This window comes from Eulemur rufifrons, chromosome 30 (assembly GCF_041146395.1).
Source record: "Eulemur rufifrons isolate Redbay chromosome 30, OSU_ERuf_1, whole genome shotgun sequence".
In the NCBI taxonomy this organism is placed as follows: Eukaryota; Metazoa; Chordata; class Mammalia; order Primates; family Lemuridae; genus Eulemur; species Eulemur rufifrons.
This window is the reverse complement of record NC_091012.1, coordinates 67,650,809-67,668,720: the sequence shown is the minus strand read 5'-3', so window position 1 is coordinate 67,668,720 and position 17,912 is coordinate 67,650,809. Positions and strand designations below refer to the sequence as shown.

Genomic DNA, 17,912 nt, shown 5'->3' with positions numbered 1-17,912 from the left:
AGACTTAAATGTTAAATCTCTCGCATACCTTTTAGCACTCCAGTTACTTAAGTAGGGAATTTTGGCCCTGTTCTCTAGGCATGGTATAACATGCATAATATATATTGTCTCTGAAATTTAAATTCTTTACCCCCTTAAACATTTTTACACTGAAATAACTGCAAGGAATATAATTTCTGGTGTCCTGAATTCCCCAGTAGAATCCTAACATATTCTATCCATTTTTTAAAAATGCCTCCTAAGTCATTTGCAAATTATATATCCTTTTTCTCTTATACTTCAGTGTTCAACTTTTTGCAGTTCTGCAGCAGAACTATGGTGAAACAATGATACACATTTTGATCACTGGAAGTGCACCTGCACAAGATGGAGCAGATGTCCAAATTAGTTTATGCATCTGTAGATGAGTATATCTGGGTTTAATGATTTTACTCCAATTTTTATCAACTGACAATATTCTTCCTCCAACTTTAGTGAAAATAATTGGTAATTACCTGACAGGCAAGAGTTATTTCAACGTGTACTTTGTGTTTTGAGTGGGCTTTTTGGTACTGAGGTGCATGCCTCATTTCTACTCATATGAGAGAAAGGTGATTGTAAAAGGGAGGAAGTAAAGGAGCAGCAGCCAGCCCTGACTGTAGGTTCTCACACAAACCAATTGTAGGAAAAGTAGGGTAATCAGACTGTCTGGAAGTTACCTTCAAATTATCCATACCCACATACCCCAGTTTTAAAGATCACTGTTCTGAACACTGGTACACATACTTGTCTTTTATCACTCTTGGTGGCACGTCTTTGATCATAGTGTATCTAGTTATTCTTTGTGACAAGTAAACTGCTTTTGTTAGATCTAGATTACAACCTGGGGATTTGAGTTTGTCAGGCTATTTTTTTGTCCTTCAATCGAGGAGGCAGGTTTCTTTTCATTTTCCTTTTGCACTAAGATTGTAAGCAGCACCATCTAAATACCTCAGTAGGCAGCAGTGTAGTCAAGAGTTTGTGTTTAAATCCTGGGTCTGCAGTTTACAGTGGATAAACACCTGCCCCAGCAATTTTGTAAAGATTAAAATTAATCAACACACCTTAAACATCTAGAACTGCCTGGCACATAAGTATCCAATAAATTGTAGCTATTATTTCTTAGTTACCTCTGGAAAATTTTATTCAAGGAAATATAGCTTTTTAAGTGGGAATGGAAGAAAAGGTGAACACAAGTGGCGTAGTAACTGGCAACAAAATACATGTTTTAAGGTAAGGTTTCTGATGTGTGGCTTTTCTTTTCTATCCGAAGCAAAACAGTGCCTGTGGGATTTATTCGAATTTTTAACTCTGAAGTCCATTCGTAGAACCCAAGCTCCCTTTTCACAGGAAGGAGCTGTGTGATATGGCAGGCAGGATTACAGGCCACTCCTTGACCCAGGGAAACAATTGAGATGGTATAAGAGCGAGGTCCACCAATCTCCTGCCGGTTTACTACAGCTATGGCCCAGGCTAAGCCTGCGAGAGGTCGTTCCCACACTTCTAAGTTGCTAACCTGAAAAGCCGAGAAAATAGGTGTGATTGCTTACAGTTTTACTGTCAGAACTATGCAGGCACTTGTAGGAAAAATTAAGATTATCCTGTAGCATATTTTAGAAATAAAGTAATGGTTCTAGCAAAAAGTCTGATTACTGATTGTAATAACAAGATCAAGGGAAAAAATATTCATAAAAGGTGAGTTCATGTCTTCATATGTAACAGATTTAGGCCCAAGAAAAACTTGGTATTGGGTATAAAGCCATCCTAAAATGCATACCCGAAATAAATATTTGGCTGAATTGTAAACTAGAGAGGGCAGGAGAACATGTTCCTGGCTGGTTCCTGTTTTCTCCCATAGAGCATTATTTACTATACCTTTCTAAGCTGGTACCCCTGCTTGCCCAAGGGGTCCTGGTTGATGGCAATTACATCCTTATGCTGAAGCAGAGCTTTGGCTTGAGGGCTGATGTTTCGGAGGTCATTAGACATGAATAAAGGAGCTGCCATGATAGCCCAGAGGGCCATCTGAGTTACTTGCTGATCCCAGCTGAGGCCAAAGTTGCCAATTACTAACTAGGACAAAGAATAAAATAAAGAGAAAATGAAACATTCTTAAGTTACCTAGGTCACTCATAGAAGCCACTTTGCATAGCACCCTGCTCTAAGTACTCTCACATAAACCTCCTCCCAGGAACTTTACCTCTACTTACCTTGAATGTCAAATAGGAAACAGGCCTACTGAGGGGTTTTGAACAAGGAGGGCTCAGGTTTTTACCATATCTGGGTCATTCCAACCCCCTGGTCCAGCAACATGAACAATTCTCTCTTGGTGAGAAGATGTCCAGTCCAAAATACTCTTCACACTTTGCCAGGAATCAGAAATGTCAGCAAAACTTCTCCAGTGATTACAGTACTGTCGGATTTCTTCATAATTGGGCTGTGAAAACAGGGATAGGACTGTTCTGTTTACTTTCTAACATCCTTGTGAGATGAAAACAGTCAAGTTTAAAGGAGGCACTTGTAGTCTTTAGTTTATAGATTGAAGGTCTCCAGGTCTAAATCCTTACAATGGAATTTTGTTAGAAGTTTGCTTTAGAAATAGGCCATATAAACTTAAAGTCTCTACTTAAAGTGACCTTAATAGTATTTATGCTGAAAATTTACCAAATAGTAACTAGGTGTTGGGATTATGGAGAATTTTTGTTCTTTATGTGTCACTGTACTTTCAAACTTTTCTAAAATTAACATCTATTTTATAATCAGAAATAACTAAAATGATCTTCATGAGTAAAATTAAAAGCTGCAAAATTACATAGGACTCCATAAAGCATATAAGAAAACCTGAGTCCTAGGCATGTAATCTGCTAACGAGAATGAATAAAATTTGTAGATAGGCAGGTGGGATATCCAAGGTTTAAGATGTTGAGGTGAGACTATTCTTCAGAGATTATGAGGAAACAATAGGGATTCATTCCATAAATAACTTCAACACTTACCATATGCTACAGATAGAGTCATAAAGTCAGACAAGGTTCCTGCCCTCATGGAGCTTACACTCTAATAGAAAGATAGGCAATAAACAAGTCAACAAATACTTCTATATAGTGCTAAGCTGTTAGAAGGAAATAAAACAGGTTAATGTGATAAAGAATGAACAGCTATTTTAAAGTAGTTAAAGAAGACCTGTTGAGTATGTGGCATTTGGTCTGAGACTTCAGTGTTAAGGAGCTGGCCCTTTGAAAATCTTGGGGGAAGAACTGTTACAGGCAAAGTATAAAGGCTCTGGGGCAGGAATTGGCTTGTGGTGTTCAGGGACAGAAAGAAAACCAGTGTAGCAAGGCAAAGCCTTTGGAGTTTGGAGAGGCAGGCAAGTGATATGGTGCCATTTAAATTTTAACAAGAAACTGGTGCTGCTTGGAAAATGGATGGGGGTGGGGAGAAAGTGGAAGCACAAAGATCAGGCTGTCAGAGCATTCTGGGTGAGAGATGACAGTAGCTTGGAAGGCCAGAGTAGATGCAGTGGAGGTGGAAAAAGAAGTGGGCTGACTCAGGATATATTTTGGAGACAGTATTGGAAGGATTGTTGATGGATAAGATGTGAATAATGAGATAAAGGGAAGAATCAAAGATGACTTCCCAGGTGATGGTAGCTTAGACTATAATTACCTCAGTGGGGACAGTGAGAAGTAGTTGGATCCTGAGAGAGAGAGTAGAATAATTACTCTTAAGTTGGACTTTGAAGGAGACCTTTGTGTCCTTTGTTCGAAAGTTCTGAAATTCTATCAGCAAGATTCTATTGGGTTCTGGGCTCACTATCTCACCTTTTCAAGGGGCTTCATATAAAGGGGCCACTCACAGGAGTACACAATCCTTCTGCCAGTCCTGTTCAGGGCCGAGGACATGTACTTATAACCTGTATGAGGAAACAATGGGTAAGGTAAGGGAAAGAAGGGAATTTCCAGCTGGGACTATATATTTTAAAAAGAAGCTGCCTGGAAGGTCCATGTTTATATTCTAAACTAGCAGCAGGGACAGGTGGTTGCTCTGTGCTTAAATTGCATAAAGTATCTGCCAGACTGCTGGGATTGTTCTGGGGAGGTAGTGCAGAGATGGTGTGTATTTTCTTTGGGAGAGGAAAGGGGAGGGGAGATGCTTCTTTCTCTGGGAGAAGGAGAGGGAGACTCTTAGACTCTCTAGATTCATTCCAAAATGATGTTATAACACTCTGGTTTCTATTCAGAGTGAACAAATCTTTTGCCTTTTACCAAAATGATGTTATAGAGAGTTATAATTACTAAGTATAATTAATTCTTAGAACCCTCCTTTATTAAAAGTGCATAATATTAGCCATGGTTAGGCATGCAGATCTTACATGAATGAATGAATGAATGACCTGAAAGAGAAGAGGTGGGAGCTCTGGCACATTGAGAATAATTATTTCCAGTATTGTGACTGGGTATTTAAAATCTGAAGATTAGTTCTTTGGATGCTCAGCTACCTAGGCCTCAAAGTTCTTCCCTTTGCTTGTGGCTAAGTCTCTTGAATGAAACATACCATCTGCCAAATGTTGTAAACTGTCACAGTAACAACCATCAAATTTTAGCAGATCTACTCCCCAGTCAGCAAATGTCTGGGCATCAATGTCATAGTATCCGAAACTCCCAGGAAAGCCTGCACAGGTTTTATTTCCAACATCTGCATAAATCCCTAGCTTCAGTCCTTTGCTATGGACCTGAAATGAGAGAAAAAAGTCATTACAATAGAAGGGCAATCATGAGGTAACAGAGAGAACCATTCCAGGTCAGAGGCAGAGAGACAAGTGCACTTCACCAGGTATTGGGGGCTTTTTTCCCCCACAAACCCCCAATATTATCCAGATGAGTTTGTGGGAGACAATGGACAGATCCCCCAATTAGGCTGAGCTAGTTCAAACTATACATGTGAGCTACAACACAGAACTGAGGAGAAAGCTATCAGCCACACTAACTTTCCTGAGGGGATCCTAAAAGTCACCTTTCCAGGGCAATGATAAATTTATCTTGACAAAGACTCTCTCTGACCAAACTTCAGACTTCTCTGAGCCCTCTTCTCCACTAGGCCTTGACCTTGGCTTTCCATGTCTGTCCTAGCAAGCCCTCTTAGCAAGAATCCTGCTAAGTCAATCCCTCCCACCTTTGATATCTGATCAAGTTCCCTCACACCCCACCCTTGGTGTCTAAGTCCATGGCCTGCCTTTAGCAAGAATCTCCCTACCTTGATGTCTCCTTTTCATAATTTACCATCCATTGATCCTCCTCATCTGCTCATTGGCTATAAATCCCCACTTGTCTTTGTTGTATTCAGATTTGAGCTTGGCTCTTTCCCCTAGTGCAATACTACTGAATAAAATCTGTCTTCATTGCCTTTAACTAGTGTTGGGCTCTATGTCTCTTTAATGATCTCCAGAATATTTTCCCTCTATATTCTAAAGTTCTAGTTTATCGTACAATTGCAATAGCTGCCCAAAGCTTATAAAGAAATACATGCACACATATGTCAAGAACCAAGTTCCTTTTTCCTCCTAGAGAATTCTCGGGTTTTAGCAAAAGGAGAACTCCAAGATGGGTCTCAGGAGCTATTGCAAAACACATATCTGCTGATGGTCTGCTGATGGAATGCAAATTCTGCCTGATAAGCCTTACAATTCAATGTTCAGATAACAGCAGCTATTCTGCTTTCTAGATGCAATGAGGGCTGTTTCTGAACAATCTTCTGTATAGCAGTGCTTGCAGTCCTCTGAATGAAAAAGAAAATTATTTATAAACTCACATAATTAGCTAGGCGGCGGATCCCACCAGGAAAACGCTGAGGGTCTGCCTGAAGTCTGCCTTTTGAATCTCTTTGGGGAGCCATCCAACAGTCGTCAATGCACAGGTACTCATAACCTGCATCCTTCCAGCCATCTGAGACCATGAGCTCTGCCATCTGCATGAAGAGCTGCTCACTGAAAGAGAAATTCTAATAATCACAATTCATTAAATGAACACTTCGGTATCTGCTATTTGTTAGGCACCTTGACATTTCACAATTTTTTTCACAATTTTTTTCAACCCAGTGATAGCGTGGTAGTAATCACAACCAATACAATGTAAAATGAATTGTTCTTCCAAATTTTCTTTTCTCTCCCATACTCCCTTAATACTTCTGCCCTAAAAACCCCAAACAGTTAAAATAGGAATGAGAAATACAGATGAAATTGAAAATATTAGAACTAAGAAGCAAGTTCAGTAGAGTAAGAACGTACAAAGTTAATCAACAGCTTCCTTAGATACCAACAATAACCTATTTGGAGAAAAAGATCTCATTCACAAGAGCAACCGAAAAACCTAAAATACCTAGAGAAAAATTTAAGATATGTGCAGGGCCTATGTGTTAAAACTATGATGCACCTAAATAATTTGAATAAATGAAAAAACATTATTTTGCTCTTGGATAAGAATACTCAAGATTAAAAATAAGCTAATTCTTCCTACAATCCTTTATACATTTAATAAAACCCTTAACATATCCCAAAAGGGCTTTTTAAGGAACTTGGCAAAATGATTCAAAAAGCTCACCTAAAAGATTAAACACATGTACATTCTATAAAAGACAAAGGAAGCTAGTGCAGTACTATCAGCATCAGAGTACATAGATTAATGGAATTAAAGAGAAAGTTCAGAAAGAGTTCCTTCTACCCATCTGATACCGTGGGACTTAGTATAAATTAAATGTGGCATTCCTTATAAGAGAATAAAGTTTAGATGGACTAAAGATTTAAATATTTTAAAAATCCATAAAAATACTAGTAGAGCTGGGTGCAGTGGCTCATGCCTATAATCCTAGCACTTTGGGAGGCCAAGGCGGGAGGATTGCTTGAGCCCAGAAGTTTGAGGTTGCAGTGAGCTATGATGATGCCACTGTACTCTAGCCCAGGAAACAGAGCAAGACCTGTCTTAAAAAAAATTACTAGTAGAAAATGTAGATGACTATATTATCTTCATGTAGGAAAAGACTTTCTCAGCTTGACCCCAAAGCCAGAAATCATAAAGGAAAGAATGATGTGTTTGATTACATAAACAGCAAATCCAGCACCTATCAAGAACCACCATATTAGCAATGTATGCTAGACCAAAAGAAGAAATGATGTTCAACCGTGTTAGTAATCAAAGAAATGCAAAGAACACCTACCAGATTGGCAAAGTTTTAAAAGAATGACAAAAATGTAATGTTGGCCACCATATGGCCTGGGAATACACTGTTGCTGGGAATGCACACTTGTAAAACCTTTGGGGAGGTCAGTTTGACGCTTATCAAAATCAGCATACCTTTGGACCCAGTAATTAGTCTTCTAAGGAAAGAATCAGATAAGAAACAGGTGATGGACAAAAATTGAAGAGCCTGAATAGCTATCAACATGGAGATTGCTTAAATAAGTTATGGTATATACATACAGTTTGCATTTATGAAGCTCTTATTCTGTGCCGAACACTCTTACATTTAGAAAGGGTAATTAATTTGCACAATCTCACACAGCTAAGAATGATGTAGAATCTGAACCCAGGCAGGGTGCCAGAGTCTTTGCCATTAACCATGTATGACATAAACATGATTCCATTTTTTATGGAAAATAATGAAAAAAAAAAGAAATCTTTGTTTTCATTTACATAGAAAACAATTGCAAAATTGTATGTTAACATTTTAACTGATTATTTCTGGGTGATGGAATGGGGGGATCTTTATTTTCATTATACTCTTCTTTACTATTTATATTTTTGGCAATGACCATGCATTAGTTTTATAATTAGATACAAAAATAAGACAACCACCACTTAAAAAATAAAAGAAGGAAAAGACAAAAGAAATCCGTGATAGGCACAATTGCCACCCACTGTACCCCAGGGTCACAATAGACTTTGTCTGAAACTTAGAGGGCTGCCGATTTCTTCTGTGATGTCTGACCAACATCCTGAGTTTATCCGTAAAGACAATTTATAGAAATAACTTATGGACACAGAGATGTACTGTGACTGCTGCCTTTAGAGGGGCTTCTGGACCATGGGTGACCTTATTAGGTTTTTAACAATATCTATCAGTGATTCTTAACCTTTTTAAAATCACAGAGCCTCCTTTGAGAATCTGAACAAAGATAAATATCCTTTCTCCAGAAAAATACACATACTCACATTTGCAGATTTATATTCATTTTCTTATGGATTCCGGGTTAAGAACAATTGTTCTACACGCTGAGTTGAGTGGTCAGGCACTGTGCTATGTACTTTAAATGCGTTAGCTCATAGACGGCTCACCTGTTTTACATAAGAGCTATTTTACAGATCTTTCTGAGTTGGCTCCCTGAGGTAAAAAAGTTATCCCAATTTAGAAGTTAAGGATGGTGAGGATCAGATAGATTCAATACCTGTCTAATCCAGCCTCAACCCTCACCCAAAAGTGTAATTGTGGAAACTTCTTCCGTGTTAACCTTCCAGCCTGACGCCACACTCAAGGGCAAGGGGGTGAGGGAGATCTCAGAAACTCCATGGTGTCTCTAACTTCCTCAAGTTACAGCCAAGGAACCCACGATCCCCGAAGGAGAAGAAATAGCACAAGTCTTAGTCCCCTCCTACCTACCCCAGCTGTGCTCGCGGGTAGCACCCGCCAAAGGTAGAGCAGAAGTTTACCAAGAAGGGTCTGAATGGAACCGGACAGGGAAAGAGAGAGAAGCAGGGGCCGCTGGCCGGACTCCCACCCCAGGAAGGGTCATACGGAGAAAGTTTAGGGCCAGTCCCAAGCCGGAACAGTTTGCTGCGGACAAAAAAGCAGCAGCAGTAGGGGAGCTCTCCCTTGGGCTCAAATGTTCCCGCAGAAACCCCAAACACACTCAGACAAACACACGGAAAAGCAAAGGGAAGGGAGCACCCAATATCTGATACCTGATGCAGGAATCCGGCTCTTCCCGGCAGTCAAGGTTGCACATGAAGCGCTCCCAGTGCAGCCAGCCCATGGTAGGCGTCATAGCCAAGCCATTGTCCAGTGCTCTGGCCCTAGGGATGCCCCAGGGAATCAGGGCCAGGAAATAAAGCGCAAGCGCACAGCCCCGCTGACGCTCTGTGCTCCTCAGCTGCATCGTCACTGTGCTCAGACAGTAAGGGTTTCCGCGGGTAACCTGGGCTTTTAAGTTTAACCTCAGGGGCGGACCAATCACCAATGAGCTATTAAATAATGACGTCATTGTTTCTCAGGCAACTGGGACGGTTATCCCCAGAGGCAGACCAATGATCAGTCACGTAAGACGTACCTCAAACCAATCACACTCTTCTCTTTTTGATATCGGCCTGCCTTATTTCCATACCAGAAGGAAGTGCGGCACCTTAGTGATCCGGAGTTTAAGCTGAGAGTCACTCACGTGACCTAGATCTCACATGACGTAGGTGCTCACGTGATCACTCGCTTACGTGAGCAGAAGTAGTTCTGGTCGTCGTCTACCGTCTCGCTATACCCGTTTGAGGGAAGAAGGAGGAAAATTACCCGGTATCGTTAGAGGTTGGTGTGTGGGTGGGAACTGGGGACCCGGGGGTGGTGATGATGAAGACCAAAGCGGGGTCCGTGCGCCGCCTCCGCCTTTTTCGTTCTCTGCTTTCCCCTCCCCCCACTCTTCCTCCCTCCTCCCCCCCATCTCAGTGCCGGGAAGCCGCCTTTGCTGCGCCTGGTGGGGAAATGGTGGACGTTCGTGACTGTGTATGTGTTTTTGCATATCTCTCTGTCTGGGCCGGTCTCGGGGGACCCCTAAGAGTGACCGTAAGGTGAAAAACGTTTGAAAACCACGGCCCTGAGTTAGGAAAAACAGATATTGAGACCAGTGGTCTGAGTGCTGGTCCATCCATTCAGGCACTCAGTTTCCACTGCCTGATTGTTTGTCTGTAGGGGCAGGCCCCAAGTGAATTGTCTGTAGAGTCACATCTAAGCAAATGCTGTGTGCGTGACAGAGACGCCCAATAAATGATTTTACTGAATTTAGTATTTGGATAACATTTATTTTTCTGTTTATAACAATCTACATGTTCAATTTCGAACATTTAAAAAATAACAGTATACTATAAATTTTTAAAATACACGTAATTCACCACCCGGGGATAACTATTCAACCTTATGTTGTTACAGTTGTAAAAAAGTATTTGTATAACACACATATAAATACACAAATTCTTAACTCACAAATAGAGTTCTGGTTCCTACTTAAAGCATCAGAGTCCTGGTGGCCTTCCCAGGAGATGCAGTAAGGAAGCAGAACCTCCCTGCCACTACAGAGGGGCTGTTAAGGCATAGAGTGCTGCAGGAGGAACATTAAATGGGATGGGTCATCCTAGGGGTAAGGCAGGCGAAAAAAGTCTGTAAATCTCACTGAGACCTTAGGATTGTTTATAGGAAGACTTACCACTGCAGATGGAGTGTGCCAGGCACATAATAGGCAATTAGTAAACGTTTGTTAAATTGAATCCTCATTGTAGTTTGATGGCAGTTATTACACTTTGTACTTGTTTTCCAAGAGGCCCAATGTTCCAGACCATGTCAGATAAACTATCTACATACAAAATTAGAAATTTTTATAAAATTTGCTATACCAAATCTCAGAAAAGCAAGCATATTTTTAATTTAATTTGTTTTATGTTACTTTTTCTTGCTGAAGTCAAAGTAATAATTCTTTCTATAGAAAATTAAGATTGCACAAAAAATTGGAAAAATGAAATGGAAAAAGCCATAAACGTACCATTCAGAATAACCACTATTAAATTTTCTAACATTTTTTTTTTTTTTTAGTTTCTCCACTTTTGAAGGGTAACTTTTTTTTTATTCCAATACAGTGAGTTTGAAGAATTAAAACTGTATAGAAGTGTGTAGGGTAAAAAGTGAAAATCCCACTTCACTCCCCCTACCCTCCAGTTCTTCTTTTCTTACAAACAAGTTTGTTTCCACATCTTTGATGTATTTACATACATATGTACATGCATGCTTATATTTTAATGTAAGTGGGATCACACTATGTATATTCTTTCATTTAATATATTTTGGAGATCTTTCTAGGTCAGGGTAGATCTTCAAACAGCTTCATAGCATTCCATTTTAAGGATAAAGTGTAATTCATTCAGCCATCCCTCTATTGATAACTGTTTAAGTTTCTAATTTTCTGCCATTACTGACAGTGCTGGTAGGAACATTTTTAAGTATTTTTATTGACCAGATGCCTGGAAGAAATTCTAGCAGTGTCAAAGGGTATGAGAACATATATTTTTTACGTAGTTGAGATTATAAAGTAGCTGTGATCTTGGGTTGCCTAAGATACCATAAGTAATTTCTCACGTTATTAAATATTTTTACAACTTTAAAAATTAAATATGTAATATTCCATTTTTTTTTTTTTTTTTTGAGACAGAGTCTCACTTTGTTGCCCGGGCTAGAGTGAGTGCCGTGGCGTCAGCCTAGCTCACAGCAACCTCAAACTCCTGGGCTCAAGTGATCCTCCTGTCTCAGCCTCCCGAGTAGCTGGGACTACAGGCATGCACCACCATGCCCGGCTAATTTTTTCTCTATATATTTTTAGCTGTCCATATAATTTCTTTCTATTTTTAGTAGAGATGGGGTCTCGCTCTTGCTCAGGCTGGTCTCGAACTCCTGAGCTCAAACGATCCGCCCACCTCGGCCTCCCAGAGAGCTAGGATTACAGGCGTGAGCCACCACGCCCGGCCTATTCCATTTTTTAAAAATACTTTTCAAAGACTATATACCTCCATAAATCTTTGTCTGAATTTTAGATCTCCTTGGGGCACATAACCTGAAGTGGATTTACTGTTAAAAGGTGCTATACATATCACCAAATTGCTTGCCATCAATTTTCGCTCCTCTAGTAGTGTATTAGTTTGTGAACCCTGAATAGCACTGACTTACTGTTTAATTTCCACCATCTTGACAGGTGAAAAATGGTGTAAGTTCTGGTTTTAACTTGCATTTCCAATGATTGATGAGTTATGAACATTTCCCAGACTCATCTCTTGTATCCTCCTAAACCTGTATTCCCTCATGCTTAAACTGTTACCAAGTCCTGCAGATTCCTTTTTTTGATATGTGTAGATCATATCTTCCTCCTTTTACTGCTATTTTCTTAGGTGAATCCTTTAACATATCTCTAAGAGACAGGTTCTGACTAATCTCCCTAGTTTCACCTGGACCCCCTTCTGTTTGAGTGCCACACAGTTGCCAGGGTGATCTGTCTGAAAGAGTTCTGATGAAGTCACTCCCCCTCATTCTAGGCCTTCAGGATCTGCTCTCTACCTTGCTAGCCTTATCTCTTGCTTTGTCCCCTCCTATTTATGTTCCATCATAATTTTAAAAATTTGTTTATATATCCCTGTATGGGTTAGTCTGTTTCATTTAACCATTCTGCCTCCAACAGATAGAATTGACTAACTAGTCCCTTCTTGATACTATGATTACATCCTGCACAGAGTTCTTTTATAGCAAGTATAATGTATATTTGCACTTACCTCTTTTAGTAAAGCTACACAGTGCCCCTGTAGGACCATAAGCCCTTTGTGAGCTTATTGATTCTTGTATGCCAGAGCTGAATACTAGACCTGGCAACTAAAAAATGTTTGTAAAATGAATGCATGAATTCCCAATAATGTCTTTTTTATTTATCTTTTAGGCCTAAATAGTTCCCTGATTTTATTGATTTACATGAGTTCTTTATATAATGAGCATATTAATGTGTTTTATTTTATCTTTGTTTTTTTTTTTTTTTTTTTGAGACCGAGTCTTGCTCTTTTGCCCTGGCTAGAGTGCCATAGCGTCAGCCTAGCTCACAGCAACCTCAAACTCCTGGGCTTAAGCGATCCTCCTGCCTCAGCCTCCCGAGTAGCTGGTACTATAGGCATGCACCACCATGTCCGGCTAATTTTTTTCTATATATATTTTTAGTTGTCTAGCTAATTTCTTTCTATTTTTAGTAGAGACGGGGTCTCGCTCTTGCTCAAGCTGATCTCAAACTCCTGACCTCGAGGGATCCTCCCACCTTGGCCTCCCAGAGTGATAGGATTACAGGCGTGAGCCACCGCACCCAGCCTATCTTTAATTGTTTAATCCTTTTTTTTTTTTTTTTTTTTTAGACAGAGTCTCGCTCTGTTGCCCAGGCTAGAGTGCCCTGACGTCAGCCTAGCTCACAGCAACCTCAAACTCCTGGGCTTAAGCAATCCTTCTGCCTCAGCCTCCTGAGTAGCTGGGACTACAGGCATGTGCCACCATGCCCTGCTAATTTTTTTTCTATATATATTTTCAGCTGTCCAGATCATTTCTTTCTATTTTTAGTAGAGACAGGGTCTCGCTCTTGCTCAGGCTGGTCTCAAACTCCTGACCTTGAGTGATCCTCCCACCTTGGCCTCCCAGAATGCTAGGATTATAGGTGTGAGCCACCATGCCTAGCCTTCTTGTTGTTGATTTTTTAAGCCTTTTTATTTTCCCACTATGATGTTAATACACGGTGAATGCAGAAAACTTAGAACATATAGAGAGGTCCAAAGAAAAAAAATTCCCTGAAGAAAAATTCCTTGAAATAAAAAGCTCCCATAATCTTACTATCCAGAAATAACCACCATTAATGGTACTCGACACATAATAGGCATTGAATAAATAGTTGTCAAATAAATGAATGAGTTAAAAATTTGGTACAGTCTTTTTATTTATACAGATGTCTTACAAAAAAAGCTATTGGCATAATTGTGTTTTGTATTAATAGTTTGCTTTTTTACTATATTGTGAATGTTTTTCCATGACAGTAGTCCTCTAATTTCTTTTTTTCAGCCACACCATAATTGCATTGAGCCAAGCTTGCCATCCAGAGCCCAACAGTCACCATGATGCTGAGCACAGAAGGCAGGGAGGGGTTCGTGGTGAAGGTCAGGGGCCTGCCCTGGTCCTGCTCAGCTGATGAAGTGATGCGCTTCTTCTCTGATTGCAAAATCCAAAATGGCACATCAGGTATTCGTTTCATCTACACCAGAGAAGGCAGACCAAGTGGTGAAGCATTTGTTGAACTTGAATCCGAAGATGAAGTGAAATTGGCTTTGAAGAAGGACAGAGAAACCATGGGACACAGATACGTTGAAGTATTCAAGTCCAACAGTGTTGAAATGGATTGGGTGTTGAAGCATACAGGTCCGAATAGTCCTGATACTGCCAATGATGGTTTCGTCCGGCTTAGAGGACTCCCATTTGGCTGTAGCAAGGAAGAAATTGTTCAGTTCTTTTCAGGGTTGGAAATTGTGCCAAATGGGATGACACTGCCAGTGGACTTTCAGGGGCGGAGCACAGGGGAGGCTTTTGTGCAGTTTGCTTCACAGGAGATAGCTGAGAAGGCCTTAAAGAAACACAAGGAAAGAATAGGGCATAGGTACATTGAAATCTTCAAGAGTAGCCGAGCTGAAGTGCGAACCCACTATGATCCCCCTCGAAAGCTCATGGCTATGCAGCGGCCAGGTCCCTATGATAGGCCAGGGGCTGGCAGAGGGTATAATAGCATTGGTAGAGGAGCTGGGTTTGAAAGGATGAGGCGAGGTGCCTATGGTGGAGGGTATGGAGGCTATGATGACTATGGTGGCTATAATGATGGATATGGCTTTGGGTCTGATAGATTTGGAAGAGACCTCAATTACTGTTTTTCAGGAATGTCTGATCATAGATATGGAGATGGTGGGTCCAGTTTCCAGAGCACCACAGGTCACTGTGTACACATGAGGGGGTTACCTTACAGAGCCACTGAGAATGATATTTATAATTTCTTCTCACCTCTTAACCCCATGAGAGTACACATTGAAATTGGACCAGATGGCAGAGTTACTGGTGAGGCAGATGTTGAATTTGCTACTCATGAAGATGCTGTGGCAGCTATGGCAAAAGACAAAGCTAATATGCAACACAGATATGTGGAGCTCTTCTTAAATTCTACTGCAGGAACAAGTGGGGGGGCTTATGATCACAGCTATGTAGAACTCTTTTTGAATTCTACAGCAGGGGCAAGTGGTGGTGCTTATGGTAGCCAAATGATGGGAGGGATGGGCTTATCCAACCAGTCTAGTTATGGGGGTCCTGCTAGCCAGCAGCTGAGTGGTGGTTATGGAGGTGGTTATGGAGGTCAGAGCAGTATGAGTGGATATGACCAAGTTCTGCAGGAAAACTCCAGTGACTATCAGTCAAACCTTGCTTAGGTAGAGAAGGAGCAGCAAACAGCTACTACAGAAATAAAAGCTGTGCATTTATGGGAGTTGAATAGAATGGGAGGGATGTCTAGTATATCCAGTATGATTGGTATAAACGGGAAATATAGTTGATTCTGATCACTCTTGGTCAACTTTCTTTCTTCTTTCTTTCTTTCTTTTTTCTTCTTTTTTAAGAAAACAAATAAAAATTAAGTTTAACAGTTTTGCATTACAGGCTTGTGACTAATGCTTACTGTAAAGTGGAAGTCAAGATTGTTTTAAAACTTCAAGCTCAGTACTTTTGAACACTGAAACATTCATCTAGGACATAATAACAAAGTTCAGTATTGACCATAACTGTTAAAACAATTTTCAGCTTTCCTCAACTTAGTTATGTTGTAGGAGTGTACCTAAGCAGTAAGCGTATTTAGGTTAAAGCAGTTTCACTTATGTTAAATGTTGCTCTTATACCACAATACATTGAAAACTTCGGATGCATGTTGAGAAACATGCTTTTCTGTAAAACTAAAATATAGGAGCTGTGTCTACGATTCAAAGTGAAAACATTTGGCATGTTTGTTAATTCTAGCTTTTTGGTTTAATATCCTGTAAGGCACGTGAGTGTACACTTTTACTTTTTTTTTTTTTTAAAGATCTGGGACAATTTTGAGATGTAATACCAACACTTTAGGAGTTTGGTCATGTTGTTTGTATGCAATTCTGAGGCTTTGATTTAAATCTTTCCTTGTATTGTGATTTCCATTTAGATGTACTAAGTGAAACTTGTTAAATAAATCTTCCTTTTAACAACTGGAAAAATAACTTTGTATGGTTTTTATTACTATGTTCTATCATAGACACACTGTAATTGACTTCATAATCCCCTGCTATTGAAATTTTAAATTTTTAAATTATAAAATATATTAGCATCTTTCTATATATACATTGTTGTATATCCCATTAATTATTTCTAAGGTATACCCTTAGATGCACATTTTTAAGGCTTTTGATTTGCCTTACCAGAAAGGTTATGGTATTTTGTCTTTCCGTCAGGAGTGCATGTTATTTTTCCTCCATACCTTCCTTAATGATGCATGTTATTTTTTTTGTATTTGCCAATTTGTTAGTTGAGAAATTATATCCCATTGCTATTTTAATTTGTATTTCTTTGATTAATATTAAGGTTGAACATTTTCCTCTTATTTTTTAAACTTACTACTGTGTTCACAGGACTATTGAGCTACTTCTGGAGACTTTGTACTTTACTAAGACAGTATTCTCCAAAATCCAAAGAAGTAAAAACAAATAAATAATCTTTTTTATTTAACCACACTTTTGTATGTTAAAGAGGGAGTAGGCTTACAATTATTATGTGTCAAAAACAAAATGTAACTTACTAAAAAAGAAGTAGGCTTATAATTGTCTCTTCCATGAGTTCATTAATAGAGCCTCTAAATACCCTTTCAGGTTTTTCAAGGCATCTAAAGCTTGTTTAAACCAGCGGTTCTGAAACTTTAGTGTGCATCAGAATCACTGCAGGGCTTAGGACATTGATTGTTGGGCCCCATCCCTGGAATTTCTGGTTACATAGTTCTGGGATGATGTCCAAGAATGTGCTAATGCTGCTTGGTCTGAAGACCATGTTTAGACCCATCACAGTTCTCCAATCGCTAAAGGTCTATTTAACCCTAAAATGGCAACTTTAAGGAGCAGCTTGCTTTATGATCCCTGATTGCCTGCCCTTTGTTCCTGTAACAAGTATAAATTTTCTTTCTTCTTTTTTTCTTTTTCCTTTCTTTATTTTGAGACAGGGTCTCACTCTGTTGCCTGGGCTGGAGTGCAGTAGCGTCATCGTAGCTCACTGCAACCTCAAACTGCTGGCCTCAAGAGATCCTCCCACTTCACCACCTAAATTTTCTATTAAAGTACAAACCAGATATTATTTACAATACCTTATGCCTCCCATGGGAATCTGAGTGCCTGTGGCATCTCTATGTGCGGGGGTGGTTAAGATCTCAAGGATTTTCAGTCCTGGATGCCCTCGGGTTAGTACCAACTGTTCCTGAACTACAGATCTCTTTGTAGGTCTGACAACCCTGGAACTGAATTGTTATATTTAGGCTATTTAGGGCTCCGGGCCCACAGTACTGTCCTGACATAGGAGGCAAATGCCAAGTTGGTATTAGCTGACTCCATTATACTCAGGGACAGTCTTCATTGAGCACCATTTCTAGAAAATTATTGAAACTGAAGATGCAGTGAGAGGTGTTTTGAGATTTTTTGATGACTTCTAATTTCTATCACAGCTGCCAGGAGAACAAGAAATCCATTTTGACTCTTATGTTATTTTGAGCGAGTCATTGTTACCTTGCCCTCCTAAGCCCTTCAGGAAGCCTTTCTCAGGGGGTAAACTAATAGTAGGTGTTTTTGCTTTCCCAGGCCGCTCAGTTAATTTTCCAGAAGTTTCTCTAAGTCTGAGGAAGGATCTCCAGTAGCCACTAGATGTCACTAAATCTCAGGAAACTGCACACTGATCCCTGTTATCATGGGTGTTTGCTTTCTCTTTGCTGGATTAAGAATACTCAAAAGGGCTCCAGGAAGCAATCAAAGAAGAGAGAACTTGGAGGTCAG

The 17,912-nt window shown here is 39.9% G+C and overlaps 2 protein-coding genes across 5 annotated transcripts; one reads left to right on the top strand and one right to left on the bottom strand.

Annotated features, from left to right (window-relative positions):
* Positions 1-1,163: 1,163 nt before the first annotated feature.
* Positions 1,164-9,190, bottom strand: GLA (galactosidase alpha). Of its 2 annotated transcripts, none has more exons than XM_069463297.1 (7): positions 8,970-9,190; positions 5,827-6,001; positions 4,573-4,750; positions 3,840-3,931; positions 2,294-2,455; positions 1,889-2,091; positions 1,164-1,529 (listed from the first exon to the last, which is right to left on the bottom strand). In XM_069463297.1, exons 1-7 carry the CDS (start codon positions 9,161-9,163, stop codon positions 1,247-1,249), a joined length of 1,287 nt encoding a protein of 428 aa, XP_069319398.1. In that variant the 5' UTR covers positions 9,164-9,190; the 3' UTR covers positions 1,164-1,246. The 2 variants fall into 2 exon arrangements, with proteins under 2 accessions (XP_069319398.1, XP_069319397.1); XM_069463296.1 differs by having other exon boundaries at positions 1,164-1,534; positions 1,894-2,091.
* A 291-nt stretch (positions 9,191-9,481) lies between these two features.
* Positions 9,482-16,100, top strand: HNRNPH2 (heterogeneous nuclear ribonucleoprotein H2). Of its 3 annotated transcripts, XM_069464124.1 has the most exons (3): positions 9,487-9,579; positions 13,888-15,042; positions 15,094-15,358. In XM_069464124.1, exons 2-3 carry the CDS (start codon positions 13,941-13,943, stop codon positions 15,288-15,290), a joined length of 1,299 nt encoding a protein of 432 aa, XP_069320225.1. In that variant the 5' UTR covers positions 9,487-9,579; positions 13,888-13,940; the 3' UTR covers positions 15,291-15,358. The 3 variants fall into 3 exon arrangements, with proteins under 3 accessions (XP_069320224.1, XP_069320223.1, XP_069320225.1); XM_069464123.1 differs by having other exon boundaries at positions 9,482-9,567; positions 13,888-16,100; XM_069464122.1 differs by having other exon boundaries at positions 9,482-9,579; positions 13,888-16,100.
* Positions 16,101-17,912: the final 1,812 nt, after the last annotated feature.